The sequence below is a fragment of the Carassius auratus genome, unplaced genomic scaffold (genome assembly GCF_003368295.1).
Source record: "Carassius auratus strain Wakin unplaced genomic scaffold, ASM336829v1 scaf_tig00214857, whole genome shotgun sequence".
Taxonomy (NCBI): Eukaryota; Metazoa; Chordata; class Actinopteri; order Cypriniformes; family Cyprinidae; genus Carassius; species Carassius auratus.
Genome location: NW_020527831.1, coordinates 44,535 through 61,468, shown reverse-complemented (window position 1 = coordinate 61,468; position 16,934 = coordinate 44,535). Strand labels below are relative to the sequence as shown.

At 37.2% G+C, this 16,934-nt stretch overlaps 1 protein-coding gene across 1 annotated transcript; it reads left to right on the top strand.

Moving 5' to 3' along the window:
* The first annotated feature begins 2,528 nt into the window (after positions 1–2,528).
* On the top strand, positions 2,529–5,208 carry LOC113093076 (asialoglycoprotein receptor 1-like). The gene is made up of 5 exons (XM_026258926.1): positions 2,529–2,566; positions 3,397–3,536; positions 4,431–4,558; positions 4,664–4,770; positions 4,876–5,208. Exons 1-5 carry the CDS (start codon positions 2,529–2,531, stop codon positions 5,054–5,056), a joined length of 594 nt encoding a protein of 197 aa, XP_026114711.1. The 3' UTR covers positions 5,057–5,208.
* The last annotated feature ends 11,726 nt before the right edge of the window (positions 5,209–16,934 follow it).

Here is a 16,934-nt window from a genome sequence, read left to right as displayed (position 1 = left end):
CCTGCTGTCTCAAGCGTTGATATACCTTGTGTTCCGTGGATTAAAGACTGTTTTCATATACTCATGCTCATAGCAAAGTGTGGAAAATATTTTTTACACATGATGGAGTGTATAAGTAATCAGTAAATAATTATGGCATTTAATAGGCAGTGTTTACACAATATAAAAACATGTGACGTTAGTTTTTAAAGATGTGTCTAATGTACAGAACTGTGCTTAGTGTTTTCACTGAGTTTGTCTCAAGTACAACTGTACTTGAGACAAACTCTGTACCAAAAAACTAAAAAAACTGTAACTTATAGATGAAGGCCTGATAATTAACAATAGCAACAGTAGAATGCTTAAATTATTTTAACAAATACAGTATATCTATAAAAAAGTATTTTATTTAAAAAATCTGTAAGAAAGTTGACAGTTAGCTCACTGCTCTACAGGGATGCAACAGAACCTGAACAGATTTAGCCCAAATTTATGAACACAAGTTTCTTTAAAAATTCAACCCTCTTAAAATCACTGAATAAGAGCTCCTAAACCATCAAGCATAAAGAAAGATCAGCTCTCTTTTCAAAACATCTTTAAAATGTTCCCAAACACCAGCCAACATCAAATGATCAAGCCTCTGAAGACTTTATACAGATACTGAGTAATCTGTGATAATAAATGCATTTGATCCTCATTTACATGATCACAATACACATTGTTGAAACATATTTATGATGATGCTCTGCAGCAAGTTCCTTTATGTGTAAATAACATTTAACTTTTCCACGAAACAGTTCCTTTCTGCATAATTAAATAGCTACACAAACACAGATAAGGAGCAGAACGGTCCACCAAAAGAGAAACTAATGTTAGTTTGTTGACATCTTAACAACACCAAAAACATAGTTAGAAAAAGTGAACAAAAATATTGAAAAGGGAAAATGCACAGAGAACATGGGCAAAGGAACACAGATATCTATGAAAATGACTTTGTTACTAAAGGTAAATTTGGAAGAATGATCGTGGACAGTAATGCTATGAGAATCCAGTCATCTGAACTCACAGGTACTGAGAATGCATTTCATCACACAAAATTATAGCACAAATTTGATGAAGCAGCTCATATCCATGCATGAGTATCTGACTATAGAGAGAAAGCAGCTAAAACTGGAGAAGAATGATCTTGAGAGTTGTCTTGGTAAATTGTGTATGTTTCTTTGGTCTTTTTAGTAGACTAGTTGTAATGACATGGGTTACATGAGGAAAGGGGTCATAGTATTTTTTATTATAACTATTTATTTATTATTTATTTTTATTTTTTAGCTTCCAGAAATGTCAGTTTTGGAAAGTTTGACGATAACAATTAGAATAATCAAATAGTGGCAGGTTTCTGGTATAACATTTGAACGTCTGACAGAACAAACATTCTGAAGTAAGCTGAACTGCTATAAATACTTGAAATATTTCCACACATCTGGAGTATAATAGGGTCCAGATCTGATAAGATGCTAGTATTAGCTGTTTTTTTTTTAGTATTATTTGTTGATATCTTAAAAAAAAATAGCCTACATTTAGGTTACATTTTAGAATACCTTTGTCTTCACTGAAACTCTCTTACCTAATCTGAATTAGATATGACTCAGAAAATGGACACAGGAGCAAGACAAAAGAAGACAGATTTCTATGAAAATGCTGATGCTATGAGAGGTAAATTCACAATGGAGATAAAAGACTCATATACAATGAGAATCCAGCCATCTGAACAGATAGATACAGACTGTAATAATATTTCCTCATAAAAAATAATGCCACAGACAGGGCCGGCCCATGGTATAGGTGGAATAGACAAATGCAAGGGGCGGAAACAAAAATTTTTTTCTTATAACCGACACTACTTCAATACTATGAATTTAAAATAAATTTAAAAAAAAACTATCGTCCCACAAAAACGTAACTATTTTATTGCTCTCCCAGTGGATGGTCAATATTCCCTGCACAGCCGCACTTCTACAAACATCAGTTACACATTTTTACTGAGCCCCGCACATGACATGCAAGAAAAAAAAATAAAAATAAATTGTGCACACGATTGACTCATTAGTTCCCTCAATTTACTAAAATGTGCACACGACTACTATTGTGTTCCCTCGATTTACTATTGCGTTTGATCAATTTACTATTGCGTTCGCCTTATTTCAATTCAGCCTTAAATTTTTTCTTGCGTGTCACATGCAGTGCTCTGTACATTTTAATAATATTTTTAATCTATATTTGTGTAGTATTTGGGTATGTAAGGTATTTTAAATTTGAATTTGCTAATTTAGTAATGTTTGTATATAACTGGGCTTAAATGTATTGTACTTTGTTAGTTCAAGTTAGATAATGTTAACAAATGATTACCTTAGTTCTGTATTTATCATTTTTGTTTTGTTTTTGTTTTTAAGAAAATGTAACACCCAATAGTCACATATACTCCTACATTTCTCTTTTCATATCCACTTTTGAAATATCTAGTTATGCAGTTTCTGTGTGACTGTTTAAACACAATGTTGGATGGAATGGGTTGTGAGGGAAGTGGCAACAGGTAAAATCTTGCCTAGGGCAAGACAAAGCAGTTACAGTATGTACATGTGCTGTATTGAATGCCAGTGAAGGGACTAACAGCATCTCTGTGTTCCTCAGGAAGTGATTCAGTGAAGAGCAGAAGCTCCAGAGCAGCTGTAGTGTGTTTGGTTCTGCTGTGTGTTCTTCTGCTTGCTGCAGTCATAGTGCTGTGTTTCTTCTTCACTCAAGAGAGACAACTGCTCTTATCCAAAAATGAAAACCTGACCAATGAGAGAGAGCAGATGATGCTCAAGAACACAAACCTGACCAATGAGAGAGAGCAGCTAATATCCAAGACTGAAGACCTAACCAATGAGAGAGAGCAGCTAATGAGAGAGAGCAGCTAATATTCAAGAACACAAACCTGACCAATGAGAGAGCAGCTAATTCAAGAACACAACCTGACCATGAGAGACAGCAGCTAATACTCAAGAATACAAACCTGACCAATGAGAGAGAGCAGCTAATACTCTAGAACACAAACCTGACCAATGAGAGAGAGCAGCTAATACTCAAGAACACAAACCTGACCAATGAGAGAGAGCAGCTAATACTCAAGAACACAAACCTGACCAATGAGAGACAGCAGCTTATCCTCAAGAACACAAACCTGACCAATGAGAGAGAGCAGCTAATACTCAAGAACACAAACCTGACCAATGAGAGACAGCAGCTAATACTCAAGAACACAAACCTGACCAATGAGAGAGAGCAGCTAATACTCAAGAACACAAACCTGACCAATGAGAGACAGCAGCTAATACTCAAGAACACAAACCTGACCAATGAGAGAGAGCAGCTAATACTCAAGAACACAAACCTGACCAATGAGAGACAGCAGCTTATCCTCAAGAACACAAACCTGACCAATGAGAGAGAGCAGCTAATACTCAAGAACAAAAACCTGACCGATAACAGAGAGCAGCTAAGAAGTGAACTTCTGATTTGTGGTAAAGTTTCTTTCTTCTATGTAGTTATTTGCTATTAAACTTATTTTTAATTGTATATGTAGGTTGAATGAGTTTCCCTTCTTGTGCTATCTGCTTCCACTTATTATTGTTCAAAACAGATCGTTATTAGGGGTGCTCCGATCACGATCGGCCGATCGTTAATGCGCATCTCGTCAGTAAAGCCGGTTCTCTAATCAGCTGTTAATTCCATCAGGTGCGTGATTTCACATAGAGCAGCTGTTACTACACAGAGCCGTTGTTAACTGAGAAGATGCGCCAAAAACGCTGAAAATGAAGTGGATTTGCGCATCTTCTCTATTAACAATGGCTCTGTGAAGTAACAGCTGCTCTATGTGAAATCACGCACCTGATGGAATTAACCGCTGATTAGAGAACCGGCTTTACTGACGAAATGCGCATAATGATCAGCCGATCGTGATCGGAGCACCCCTAATCGTTATGCTGCTTCACAATGCAAACTGGTATTTATTACCATATTATTTTAATGTACATGTAACAAACATTCGTAGTCACGGGAAGAAGGAGGTGGGAACCAGCAAACATTTAAATTAGACTTTAATAAACACAAAGTGCGACGGCCCCTCGCGGACGACTGTTGTGTACAAACAGAACCAAAACACAAAATAAAGAATGTCTGTACCAAAAATTTTTTTACTGTTTCCTGCAATTTGTGGTATAGCAGTTAATGAATTGGTAGTTTCCACACATTCACAAAACTAGTTAATGTCCACCTTGAAAAACTGTGTGAAAAGAGCTGATATTTTTAAAGCATGATGTGGTTAAATTGGGTTGCGGTCTTAGTAACTTTAGTGCATATAGCATATGATTATAAATGAGGATAAAAAGCTATAGCTGAACTGGTTGTGTTTACAGTTGGATGGATTTTCTATCAGTCCAGTTTTTACTACATGTCCAATGAGACAAAGAACTGGACTGAGAGCAGACGAGACTGTCAGAAGAGAGGAGCAGATCTGATCATCATAAACAACAGAGAGGAATATGTGAGTGTAATAATGCATCTTATAGTTTTTGGCAGCTTAATGTGAAATGGTCAGATGTAACGTGTCTATTTATGACAGAAATGTGCAACTGTGTTGTCTGCTCAGTATTTTGTTCAGAACAAGTCTGGTCCTGCTGCTGTTTATATTGGTCTGACTGACACTGAAGTGGAAGGCAACTGGAAATGGGTTGATGGCAGCAATCTGACCTCTGGGTGAGAAATCACTGAATTGAACTCATTATTATTTAATACATAATTCTTACAGTCAGTATCATATCACACAGAAAGCAGAACTGAACATCTAATGCTGATCTGTAGTTTCAGCTCCTGGGCACCTGGACAGCCAAATGAATACAACACAGTAGACGAGGACTGTGCTATGACGGTAGCTGTGCCTCTGCCAGAGTTTGCTAATATAGAAGGGTGGCATGATGTTGCATGTAATAAAGCTTTTAAATGGATCTGTGAGAAGAGGACTTCACAGTTCATACTTCCATAAGAACACACACACCTCTTGACACAAGTTCAACAATACAAAACTTTTGTAATTGATTCTCATCTAAAGCAGATTTTCTCAATCTTGTTCCAGGAGGACCTATAACATTGAACATTTAATCTTTTTTTTCCCCTTTGTCAGACACACATTTCATGTGCCGGTGTTTCTTCTAATGAGCTGATAAGTTGAGTCATGTATGTTTAATTAGAAAGACTTTTTTTTTTAGGAGTTAGTAGTGCCGTCAGCATTTAGTAATGTTTCAGTAGTTTTTAAAATATTTATACATTATTATTTCATCCCAGGTTTGGTTTGTAAACCTTTTTTCAATGGTATAAAGTATATGAGATGATTACACTTAAGTTAAGATGATCCAAAATAAAATGTTTACAAGCACACATGCTTAACCAATTAAAGGGCAAGTTAGCTTATTATTGTTTTTATTATACATATATATTACTTTGAACTGACCGCTTTCAATCATTTTAAACAAGCATGCAAACCTAGAATAGAATAAGAGTGGACTATTGATTAAAATCTTTTTAGAGAAAACTCTGTTTGTTGATGTTTTGACAGCTCTCTTGATTTAATGTAATTCTGAAAAGCTTAATTAAACTAAGCTTGGTAAAACATTTCTTTAACATATCTCTGATTTAAATATACATATACTTTCAAGAGTGCACATCTTCATTCATATATTATTTCCAGCAGTTATCACAAGTCGCTCTTTTTCTGATATACCAGATAATATTTGAGTTAATTACTTAAAGTGCAACGCAGTGTTAACCCACTGAAGCTGCAGCCAACTGCGCGGCACGTGACTTCATAGCTTACTGGTCGCTACGTCACCCCGCCTGTGACGCCACACCCTTCCATTGGACAGATTGCACACGAAATTCAGAGTTGATCTTGCCAAAGGTGTTTTCCTAAAGCATTCAACGCAGTGTCTCATTCCTCATTCCAGTGTCTCATTACATTCGTAACCTTGGGAAGTTTACAGTTAGTGCAACTATCCTTTCTCTTAGTAAAAGGCATAGCATGTTGGCATAGCATTAATAAAATAAGCAACCAAAAGAAGAAGAACCAAAAGATGGAGAACAGATCCCTGTAGAGGTGTTCAGTTTTGCTTTAAATATGTTAAATATTTAAATCCCACCTGAGAAGCCTGTCAGGACAGGAAACCCTGATAGTTCATAATATTTCATTATCAATTTTCAAAAGACTTTTCATAAGCTACTTTCACTCAGCACCAAAAAAGTGTTTTTATTAGGGCCCGAGCACTGCAGTGCGAGGACCCTATTGAAATTGCTCCATTTATTTGATTTAAAATTGAACTGCATCAAGGTCACTAAAATATGTTTCAGTATTGACAAACCCCAACAGTTAATGACAGTAGATCTGTTAAAAAGTTTCCCTCCTATAAAATCATTGAATAACTCATCTTGAAGAACGTATCCACTGTCAAAATGTAGAATCCCACCGTGTCCTGCAGTGGGTTGGATTTCCTTTCTGCATAAATACTGGCCATACAAACACAGATGAGGAACACAACACAGTCCACTCCAGAAGAGAAACCAGTGTTAGTTTCTTGAAGACACCAAAACGGTCTGAAAGTAAATATAGAAAATGGACAGAGAAAGATGTGGAAAGCACTGATAATATCTATGAAAATTATGTCATAAGTGATCAAATTGGAAAAGACTCGGAAAAGACACGGAAAGTCATCTGAACTCACAGGTACTAAGATTAATAATACACTAAGTTTTCATGCTTTCAATTGATGTGTGCTGTGTTCATTGGATAAATAAAGAGAATAACAGTATGATTGTTTTTCAGGAAGTGATTCAGTGAAGATCAGAAGCTCCAGAGCAGCTGTAGTGTGTTTGGTTCTGCTGTGTGTTCTTCTGCTGATTGCAGTCATAGTGCTGTGTGTCATCTTCACTCGAGAGACAACAGCTCTTATCTAAGAACACAAACCTGACCAGTGAGAGAGAGCAGCTAAGAAATGAACTTCTGACTCTTGGTAAAGTATTTGCTATATAGCAGACATTGCTAAAGCATGGAGTTAAAGATGGCATTCACATTTTTACCTCTTGTCCACTGAGAGGAAGAACTGGGACGACAGCAGACAAGACTGTCAGAAGAGAGGAGCAGATCTGATCACCATAAACAACAGAGAGGAAAATGTGAGTTTTGTGTACATGTGTGGTTTTTAGCTTCTAAATGAAAGATGCACATGGAATGTTGTTTGTTTATTATATAAAAGCATTTAATTGTTTAATCTGCTCAGGAGTTTGTTAAGAAAATTACTGATAAAAGAGAATTCTGGATTGGTCTGACTGAGGTAGCTGGAAATGGGTCGATGGCACCAACATGACCTCTGGGTGAGAAATCACTGAACTAATAATCATAAGGGGAATCATAAGGGGAATCATAAGGGGAATTCGTGGCCTAATGGTTAGAGGGTTGGACTCCCAATCGAAGGGTTGTGGGTTCTAGTCTCGGTCCGGATGGAATTGTGGGTGGGGGTAGTGCATGAACAGCTCTTTCTCCACCTTCAATACCATGACTTAGGTGCCCTTGAGCATCGAACCCCCAACTGCTCCCCGGGCGCCGCAGCATAAATGGCTGCCCACTGCTCCGGGTGTGTGTGCATTTCGGATGGGTTAAATGCAGAGCACAAATTCTGAGTATGGGTCACTTCACTTCACTTCACATAACACACAGAAAGCATCACTGAACATTTAATGATGATCTGTTGTTGCAGGTTTTGGGCATTTGGAAAGCCCTTTGGACTAACAATAGAGAAGTTTGTTGTGACGTATTTGACAAACTGGCCTTTTTTAGGGTGGCTTGATGCTAGATGTGTTAATACTTATCAATAGATCTGTGAGAAGAGAATTGACCTCTCATATGGCCCTAGGAACATCATACAACCTTTACAAAGCTTTTATAATGAATGATTATCATGAAAAGCAGGGGTGTCCAATCCTACTCCTGCAAAGAAATCTTTGCAGCTGATTTTAGTTTAGCTCTCAAGGTTTTCAGGATTGCAAAAACTTGTCAGGAAAGAGTGTTGGAATAAAACTGCAGGATGGTGATCCTCTATGGGTAGAAATGGACACCATTGATCTAAAATACTTATTAAACCCTTTTATCTGGAGAAATAAAATGTTAAAATGAAAATAATCACTTACTCTTTTTTAAGTACTTTTTTTTGCAATATAAATTATATATGGAATATAAATATTTCTGTTGATGTTATGAAAGATATTTGTTGTATTGTTATTTTTTAACAAACTAACTTTAATATAATACTATGAGCTGATGTTATTTTTGACAATTCTCTCATTATGTTTAGCACGAATGGTAAGCTTTTGCCCAAATGTTACTGACAAAAGTTCCTTTAAAAAGTCAGCCTCCTTAAAAACCTCAAAATAATTCACACTAATGGAAGGGCATGCAAATGCATTTGATGCTTAAACCGTTAATTATACACAATTCTATATATCAATTCTCTGGACTTTGATGTACCAGCAACAACCTAAAAGTTATTAAAATTTTGAAAACATTACCCATTATTAAGATTATTATATGCATTTGAACCTTATTTAAATAAACACAATCCACATTGTTGAAAAACATTAAAACAAATAATGTCCATCTGCGGTAAATTAAGTTCCTATATGAATAAATATTTAAAATACTTTCACAAAAACAGTTCCTACTGTATTTGCATAGTAAAAACTGGCTCCATAAACAAAGATGAGGAACAAAATACAGTCCACTCCAGGAGAATTTAGTGAAAATCTTTCACAAGACAGGTAATAATCACTGAGACTGAAATATACTTTAAACAATCTTAAAACATTATGTGTATAAAGTTCACTAATTCAACAACCTCTTTCAAAAGAAAAAAATAAATCAGCTGTCTTAACTCCTGATGTACTAGCAACAACCTTAACATTTCAAAAGCTGTAAATGTAACACCAGCTAGCATCAAAATTATTAAGCCTATGAAGATGTTATACAGATGATAAGAAATGTATATAAGTCTCATTTAAATAAACGCAATCAAGATTTCTGTAATAATGAAATATTTCAAGCATCCTTCTGCAGTGAGATGAAGTTCATTACCTTATAAATACTTAAAACATTTCCAAAAAAAAAAAAAAAAAATCCTCCCATGGCTACACAAACACAGATGAGGAGTGCAACACAGTTCACTAGTATGTTGGCATTTAATGATGGCAAAACTGTCAAAAAAAAAAGTGACTGAAAAAAAAATACAAGAGGTAAATTTGAAAAAAGCGATTAAAGCTCATAAAGCAATTATAATGTAAAGCCACCCAATGGCCGTACAACGGAATCCAACAGCGAGGATAAAGCTATAATGTGTATAGGTCAAGTACTTCTGCAAAGTTCACTTAATTTATTAGGATTTTGTTTCAATTTGATTTTAGCTCCGTGTTCAATCTGATTTGACAAGACAGAGCAAGTTACTTCTGGTATGAGAAAGCTTCTGGTATGTCTCAGCTTTAAAATTTTGTCAGAAAACAAAGATGTAAACAAATACCATTTTGTGGCTCTTTAATATGTCATGACTAGTGGTCGACCGATATCGCCAAGGCCGATATATCGGCAGATATAGTTTTTCTGCTTGGCCGATGTGTTAGAGGGGAGACTTTTATTTTGATAAATAAAATTTGAGTGTACAGTGCTCACATTTTCCTACTTGTTCGGTGTCATCGTTAACAGTTCTGTCTAATAATCAGATAGAATAGTTAAACTAAGGAATTAATGTACACACAAAGTATTATAACGATTGCTTTTATATTATTAGTAATAGAAAGGCAAACATTATAATACTTTCTCTTTTTCCGTCAGCACTAAGCAAATATGCCCTTATATCATTTAAACAAATCTTTGAATGGCTGATGAACATTTAATTTCACAAATCTTGCAAATGTAATCGAATCCAGCTGTGAGATCTTATGAAGTGTGCAATTTTATCCATCCAGCCATTTATGCTGCGGTGCCCAGGGAGCAGTCGGGGGTGAGCAAGGCACCTCAGTCGAAACTCGAACCCACAACCTTGGGGTTAGGAGTCAAGCTCTCTAACCATTAGGCGATGACTTTCTCATAATAAAGCTGCTTTTTTTTTTTTTTTTTTTTTTGCCCACTGTCATATTCATGGCATTTTCACTGCGAGCTGTATGTAAACTGAGTGTTACCCTGGCTTTATTTGAAAAATATGATTCCCAGTGCACACAAACTTCCCAGAATACTGAGTTCCCTTCCTTTTTAATTCTATTTTTATTAAATATTTATTTATGAAAAATACTCTGCCATATAAAGTATAAGTATGTTTATTTTACAATTTTTTTTTGTCAAATTATTTCAGATTTCTTAAATATTCATTAAAATAAAAATAAAAAATGATATCGGCTATCGGCTATTGGCCATCGGTCCCCTGATTTCCATGATATCGGCATTAGCTGTCAAAAAAAAACAAACTAATCAGTCGACCACTAGTAATGACAGATTGCTTTAAACAATAAACATTTTGTGGCTTTTTAATGTGTCATGACAGATCGTTTTGGTGCCTCAGTTCAAGTGGCACTTGAACTGGCCATCTTTTCATGTTTACTGTATTTATCAGAGCATATTTTATTTCAACCACGGAAAGACGTCAGTACAAACTACTTTCAAGCTGAAGTTGGTCTGATTTGTTTGTTGGACAAAATGGCAGATTCAGTGTTATGATTAGTCAGATCACCTGTCAATCAAGCTCTTTGCAAAGGGTCAGTTCAGAAAGGATAATGCGATATGTATGGGTTTCAGGTAGTGTCTATAGTTCACTTTCACCCCATACATCTTAAAAAAATAAAAATTAAAATAAAAAATGTAATGTTATTATGTCTTTCATGATCACTTATGTTTTAATTATGCCTTGGTAACAGGAGGTATTTTGTTTTATGGGAGAAAAAATATGTTTCGTTTATACATTTAAAATATGTTTATAATATCAGTCATATGACTATAGATATATACATGGAAATACATGGATATATTTTCAAAATATATACTGTATGTGTGTGCATTTATACATGTTTGGAAACATACATGTTTTCAAACCCCCTTAAACTGAACAAGTCTCTGAAGACTTCATGTAGATACTGAGTGATTCTGAAACAACATGTGCATTTGAATCTCATTTAAATGAAAACAATCAACAATATTTAGGGTGAAGTTCTGTGGTGAGCTGAAGTACCATTATGCATAAGTACCTTTTCATAAATAATAATAATAATAAAAAAAACAGTTCCTTTCTGTATTAATACTGGCCACACCAACATCGATGAGGATCACAACACAGTCCACTCCAGAAGAGAACTAGTGTTAGACCGTCAGCATCTTGACAACACAGATACTTTCAGTAGGTGATTGAAAATATAGAAGCAAGAAAAACTTGGAAAATGTTCCAAGAAGATGGAAAAATCACTCATAAAAGCACCGATAATGTTTATGAAAATATTGCTGTTACAAAAAGAAAATTAGAACAAGAGACCACGGACAGTAACACAATGGGAATCCAGTCATCTGAACTCACAGGTACTGAGACTTACTAAGAATACATTTCATCACTCAACATAGTTGCAGCAGTTTTTTAATAGTGGCTTAAGGCAGAAGCATTTGCTAAGTTTTCACGCTTTTAATTGATGTGTGCTGTGTTAAGAGCATAGAGAATAGCAGCATGTTTGTTCTTCAGGAAGTGATTCAGTGAAGAGCAGAAGCTCCAGAGCAGCTGTTGTGTGTTTGGTTCTGCTGTGTGTTCTTCTGCTGACTGCAGTCATAGTGCTGTGTGTCATCTTCACTCAAGAGAGACAACAGCTCTTATCTAAGAATGAAAACCTGACCAATGAGAGAGAGCAGCTGACACTCAAGAACACAAACCTGACCAATGAGAGAGAGCAGATGATGCTCAAGAACACAAACCTGACCAATGAGAGAGAGCAGCTGATACTCAAGAACACAAACTTGACCAATGAGAGAGAGCAGCTAAAACGGGAGAAAAATGATCTTCAGAGATTTCTTGGTAAAATGGGTAAGTTTCTTTGGTCTTTTTTTGTAGTTGCTTCATGTTACAGAAACATCTGGTTAGTATTCCTAGGTATTTGTACATCAAGAGTAATTCTAGTGCACATAGAGTGGACAGCATGAAAGAATTTAAAAGAATCCCTAATATAATACCAATTTAAAGTAAAATATGTAAAAAATGCACAAGTGTTTCCTCTTTGTAGGGTCACAGATCACCATGCAAAGTTACCGCTGTGCTGGGGTTAAGTGATTTAATTTAAATATATTACTTTATCTAAAATATGTGTGAATACACAATAATAACATTAGGTGTATGTGTTTTTATTCATTAAAATCATAAATGAATGCTCTCCTACTTGTCTCTTTGCCTAAAATTAACCCCTAATATTGAACCTGCTGATCACTTAAGGTGCCTTCACTGGTCTAGGAATGGTTCTGAATGTGGTAACAATATGATCTGCATGATTTACGGTTGATGCTAACCCTTCTGATCAACAACAAGATGTCTTATACCAGTTCAGTTATAAGCCTATCAGATATCTCTTAGCCACCCATTTTATTTAAAATTAACACCTCTCTGAGGAGATATATACAATGGGAATATGGATTTGATCATCTTAAAGAAATTCACTGTTCTTACACTCCACGCCAAGTTAGTAAAACAGGCTTTTTGAACTTGTGTAAATAGACACTTCATAACTTGCTCAGTTTAGAGTAGACTGCAATTAAAAAAAATGGTTGTTTTACACAGGCTGGATTTACTATAAATGCCATTTTTACTACATGTCCACTGAGGTGAAGAGCTGGACTGAGAGTAGAAGATACTGTACAGAGAGAGGAGCAGATCTGATCATCATCAACAACAGAGAGGAACAAGTGAGTGAGAAATACTGTGTGTGTGTTGTTTAGCTGGACGAGTGACAAAATAGGTCTACTGTCAGTTTATAATAGAAATGTGTTATTGCTCAAACTCCTAAGGAATTTGTTAAGAGCATTTCTGGTTATGATTATTTCTGGATTGGTCTGACTTACATTGATGTGGAAGGCAGATGGAAATGGGTTGATAACAGCGCACTGACCTCTGGGTAAGAAATCACTGAACTGAACTGATTATTATGTAACAAATGTTTCTCACAGAAAGCATCAATGAACATTTACTGTAATGCTTATCTGTTGATGCAGGTTCTGGTGGTTTTGGTATCCTAGATACTCTGGCAGTCCAAACTGTGCTCGAAGTTATAGCTCGGGGTGGATTGATTATCCATGTTACGGAACTTTTAAATGGATCTGTGAGATGAGTACTTTTCAGATTGCTGTGTGCTAGGAACATCATCCTTTTTTTTTTTTCTCGTAACATTACCCAAATGCAACAAAAACTGATTAAATGTACTCTAAAAACATTTCAATAAATAATTGTGGAGGCACTTTACGACCATGCATGATTAACCTGTCAGTCTTTTGTTGAATTATTATTATTATTTTTTTATTGTTTGGGGAACTCTTTGTGAGCAATTTCTCAACAATCTTTAACGTATCAAAAATATTTGTTTTGAATAACTTCAAATTTTTTAAAATAATTTTCTTCTTAAAAAAAAAAGAAAAGAAAAAAAAACTTTATTTTAACAAGATATTCTACAGTTCTACAATTCTAAAGAAAAAAATGGTATAGCACCTGTTTTCCACAAAAATAAATAAATAAAAGCAACTTCAAAAAACCCTCAGCAAAATAAGTAATCTGATTGGATAAGAATGATGTTCACCCTCTATAAAGTACTCTATGGTGTATCAAGTAATGGTGCATGCATGTAGCCACACACATAAATACACATTTGATCAACTGTGTGTTCTGCACAAGCTACTAAATATACTATAAACCTCTGCTGCAAAACTTAAAAAAAGTGTCTGCAAACATTAGTTATGCTTATTTTGCTTTTTCGGCCTGTAGGCGTTAAAAACAAATTAGATATAATACTTGTTGTTATAACTTGAAATATTTATTTGTTTATTTATTTAATTCAACAATCAAATAAATATCTCAGAAAAAAAAAATGCCTATTTTACCTATATCATACGATATTGATATTTATCATGATATAAATTTACCATTAATAGGGAGGTAAATGTTTTTCCACATGTTTGTTAGCCCTTGAGAATGAAGGTGTAATAAACAAATCTCCATATTCATCGGGAAGAAGGAGGCGGGAACCGGCGCACAATCAAAAAGCATTTTAATAATTCATAAATAAATACAAAACGGCGCACCAGCCCCCCACGGACGACTGGTGCGCATAAATAAAAACCAAAACATAAAGTAATGTCCCAGGCCTGGTCCTCTCTCGTCCTTCACGGTCGTCGCTCCAGTTTTATATCCTTCCATCTCCTACGTGGGACTCGATACTAGCGGTGGGGCTCAGGTGTAGCTCATCTTCAATCACTACACCTGGCCTCACTCCTTGTTCCCACGCCTCTCGGCCCCGCCCCACTCGCCACATACCCCCATCGCCCCTCGCAGGCCGGGGGGTACTCCCGAGACTGCGCTCTACTCCCCCCCCCCCCCCCTTCCCGCTCACGGGGACCTGCGGGAACCTGGGGGTAGGACAGACGAGGCGAGAGAAAAGGAGATGGAAGGAGGAGCGACAGGGACGAGAGAGGGGAGAGAGAGAAAAAAAAAAAAAAAAAAAAAAAAAAAAATCCGGTTCCCAGACGCACTGCTGCTCGGCCCTCCACCGGCTGGGTGATCTCCTCCGCGGTGCCCGGCGGTGGCACTGGACGGCCCTCGGCGGACGGCACGACACTCCTCCGCCGCCCGGTGGACGGCGACGGCTCCTCCGATTTTGGGCAGCGGCAGGAGTCCCCCGTTCCCTGCCCCTCCGGATTCCGTCACGGAGGCGGCAGGCTCCGGCCCCCTGGCGAACGGCGCCGACTCCTCCGCTCCCTCACGGACGGCAGCCGCCCCTCCTTGTCGTGGGCGGTCGGGAGCGAGCTCGCCCGTCCCCGGCAACTCGCTCCAGCCCACCGCCTCGAGCGTCCATGGCGGCACAAACCTCGCCAGCTCGAGGGCACCGCGGATTCACCACAGCGGCGAGGGATCTTCAGCAGCGCGTCCCTCCTTCTCCCGGGTTTCGGCACCACTGTAATAAACAAATCTCCATATTCATCGGGAAGAAGGAGGCGGGAACCGGCGCACAATCAAAAAGCATTTTAATAATTCATAAATAAATACAAAACGGCGCACCAGCCCCCCACGGACGACTGGTGCGCATAAATAAAAACCAAAACATAAAGTAATGTCCCAGGCCTGGTCCTCTCTCGTCCTTCACGGTCGTCGCTCCAGTTTTATATCCTTCCATCTCCTACGTGGGACTCGATACTAGCGGTGGGGCTCAGGTGTAGCTCATCTTCAATCACTACACCTGGCCTCACTCCTTGTTCCCACGCCTCTCGGCCCCGCCCCACTCGCCACAGAAGGTAAACATAACTTTCTTACAGATACTGAGCGATTTTGTAATAACTTGTCATAGAACCTCATTTAAATGAACACAATTCACATTGTTACAACAAACATTTACCGTAACATTCTGCAAGTCAAAGTTCCTTTCTGCATAAATACTCAAAACATTTAAAATAAAAAAATAGTTCCTTTCTGCATAAATACTGGCCATTTCTAACACAGATGAGGAACATCATACACTCCAGGAGGAAAAAGTAGTTATAAGTTTGTTGGCATCTTGGCCACGTCGAAAGCAGACTACAGAAAAATATAGAATAGAGACGAACTTGGAAAATGTACAAAGAAGATGGAAAAACCACTGACAATATCTATGAAAATATTTTTGCTACAAAAGGTGTATTTGTAAAACAGACAATGGACAACAACGCAACGGGAATCCAGATATCTGAACTCACAGCTAATACGATTAGAATACATTAGAACATTCACACAACATAGTAGCACATATTTATCAATAATGACTTAAAGGCACATGCACTTTCTGATTAAACTGATGCTTGTTAATACACAGGAAGTGATTCTGTGAAGAGCAGAAGCTCCAGAGCAGCTGTAGTGTGTTTGGTTCTGCTGTGTGTTCTTCTGCTGACTGCAGTCATAGTGCTGTGTGTCATCTTCACTCAAGAGTGACAACAGCTCTTATCTAAGAACACAAACCTGACCAGTGAGCGAGAGCAGCTGATACTCAAGAACACAAACCTCACCAATAAGGAGAGCAACTAATTCTCAAGAACACAAACCACCAATTTTACATTTACATCATCACTCATCACTCAGGAACAAAGAGTCACTGCTGTGTGCTGCTCTGGGAACTAAACTCTTTATTCTGCTTCTGCCTCCTTTGGAACTATTTTCATTGGTGGAGTAAAAATAAACAAAGTAACTGTTGATTCTGTGTATAAACTATAAGTTCCTCAATATTCAATTCTTGTTAATTGAACTGTTGTGTCTGCTTCTGATGTCCTTGAACATAAGCAATACTGCACAAGTAGGTTCTTTTGATAATATCGTAATTTCAACCTAAATTTAATTTGAATATGTGTCTGGCAGTTCTTTATCCGTCACATAGTTTGTGCCCAGTTATAATGATGAGAGACATGTACGGAACATCAGTCCTGGAAAACATTTTGAATAATCAAATAATGGCAGGTTCCTGGTATAATTATTAAACTTCTGATAGAACAACAAACCCCTCTGTGACATTCTGAGGGGGCATGAACTTCCTTGTACTTATTAATGTTTGAAATATTCTCAGACATCAGGACACACATCAGG

What these genes read in the sequence shown, in the direction of transcription:
- LOC113093076 (XM_026258926.1), top strand. Translation starts at nt 2,529, where the DNA reads ATGTTGGATGGAATGGGTTGTGAGGGAAGTGGCAACAG. An exon ending in AAGTGAACTTCTGATTTGTG is followed by an intron (nt 3,537 to 4,430) that starts GTAAAGTTTCTT and finishes TTGTGTTTACAG; the next exon opens with TTGGATGGATTTTCTATCAG. An exon ending in TAAACAACAGAGAGGAATAT is followed by an intron (nt 4,559 to 4,663) that starts GTGAGTGTAATA and finishes TTGTCTGCTCAG; the next exon opens with TATTTTGTTCAGAACAAGTC.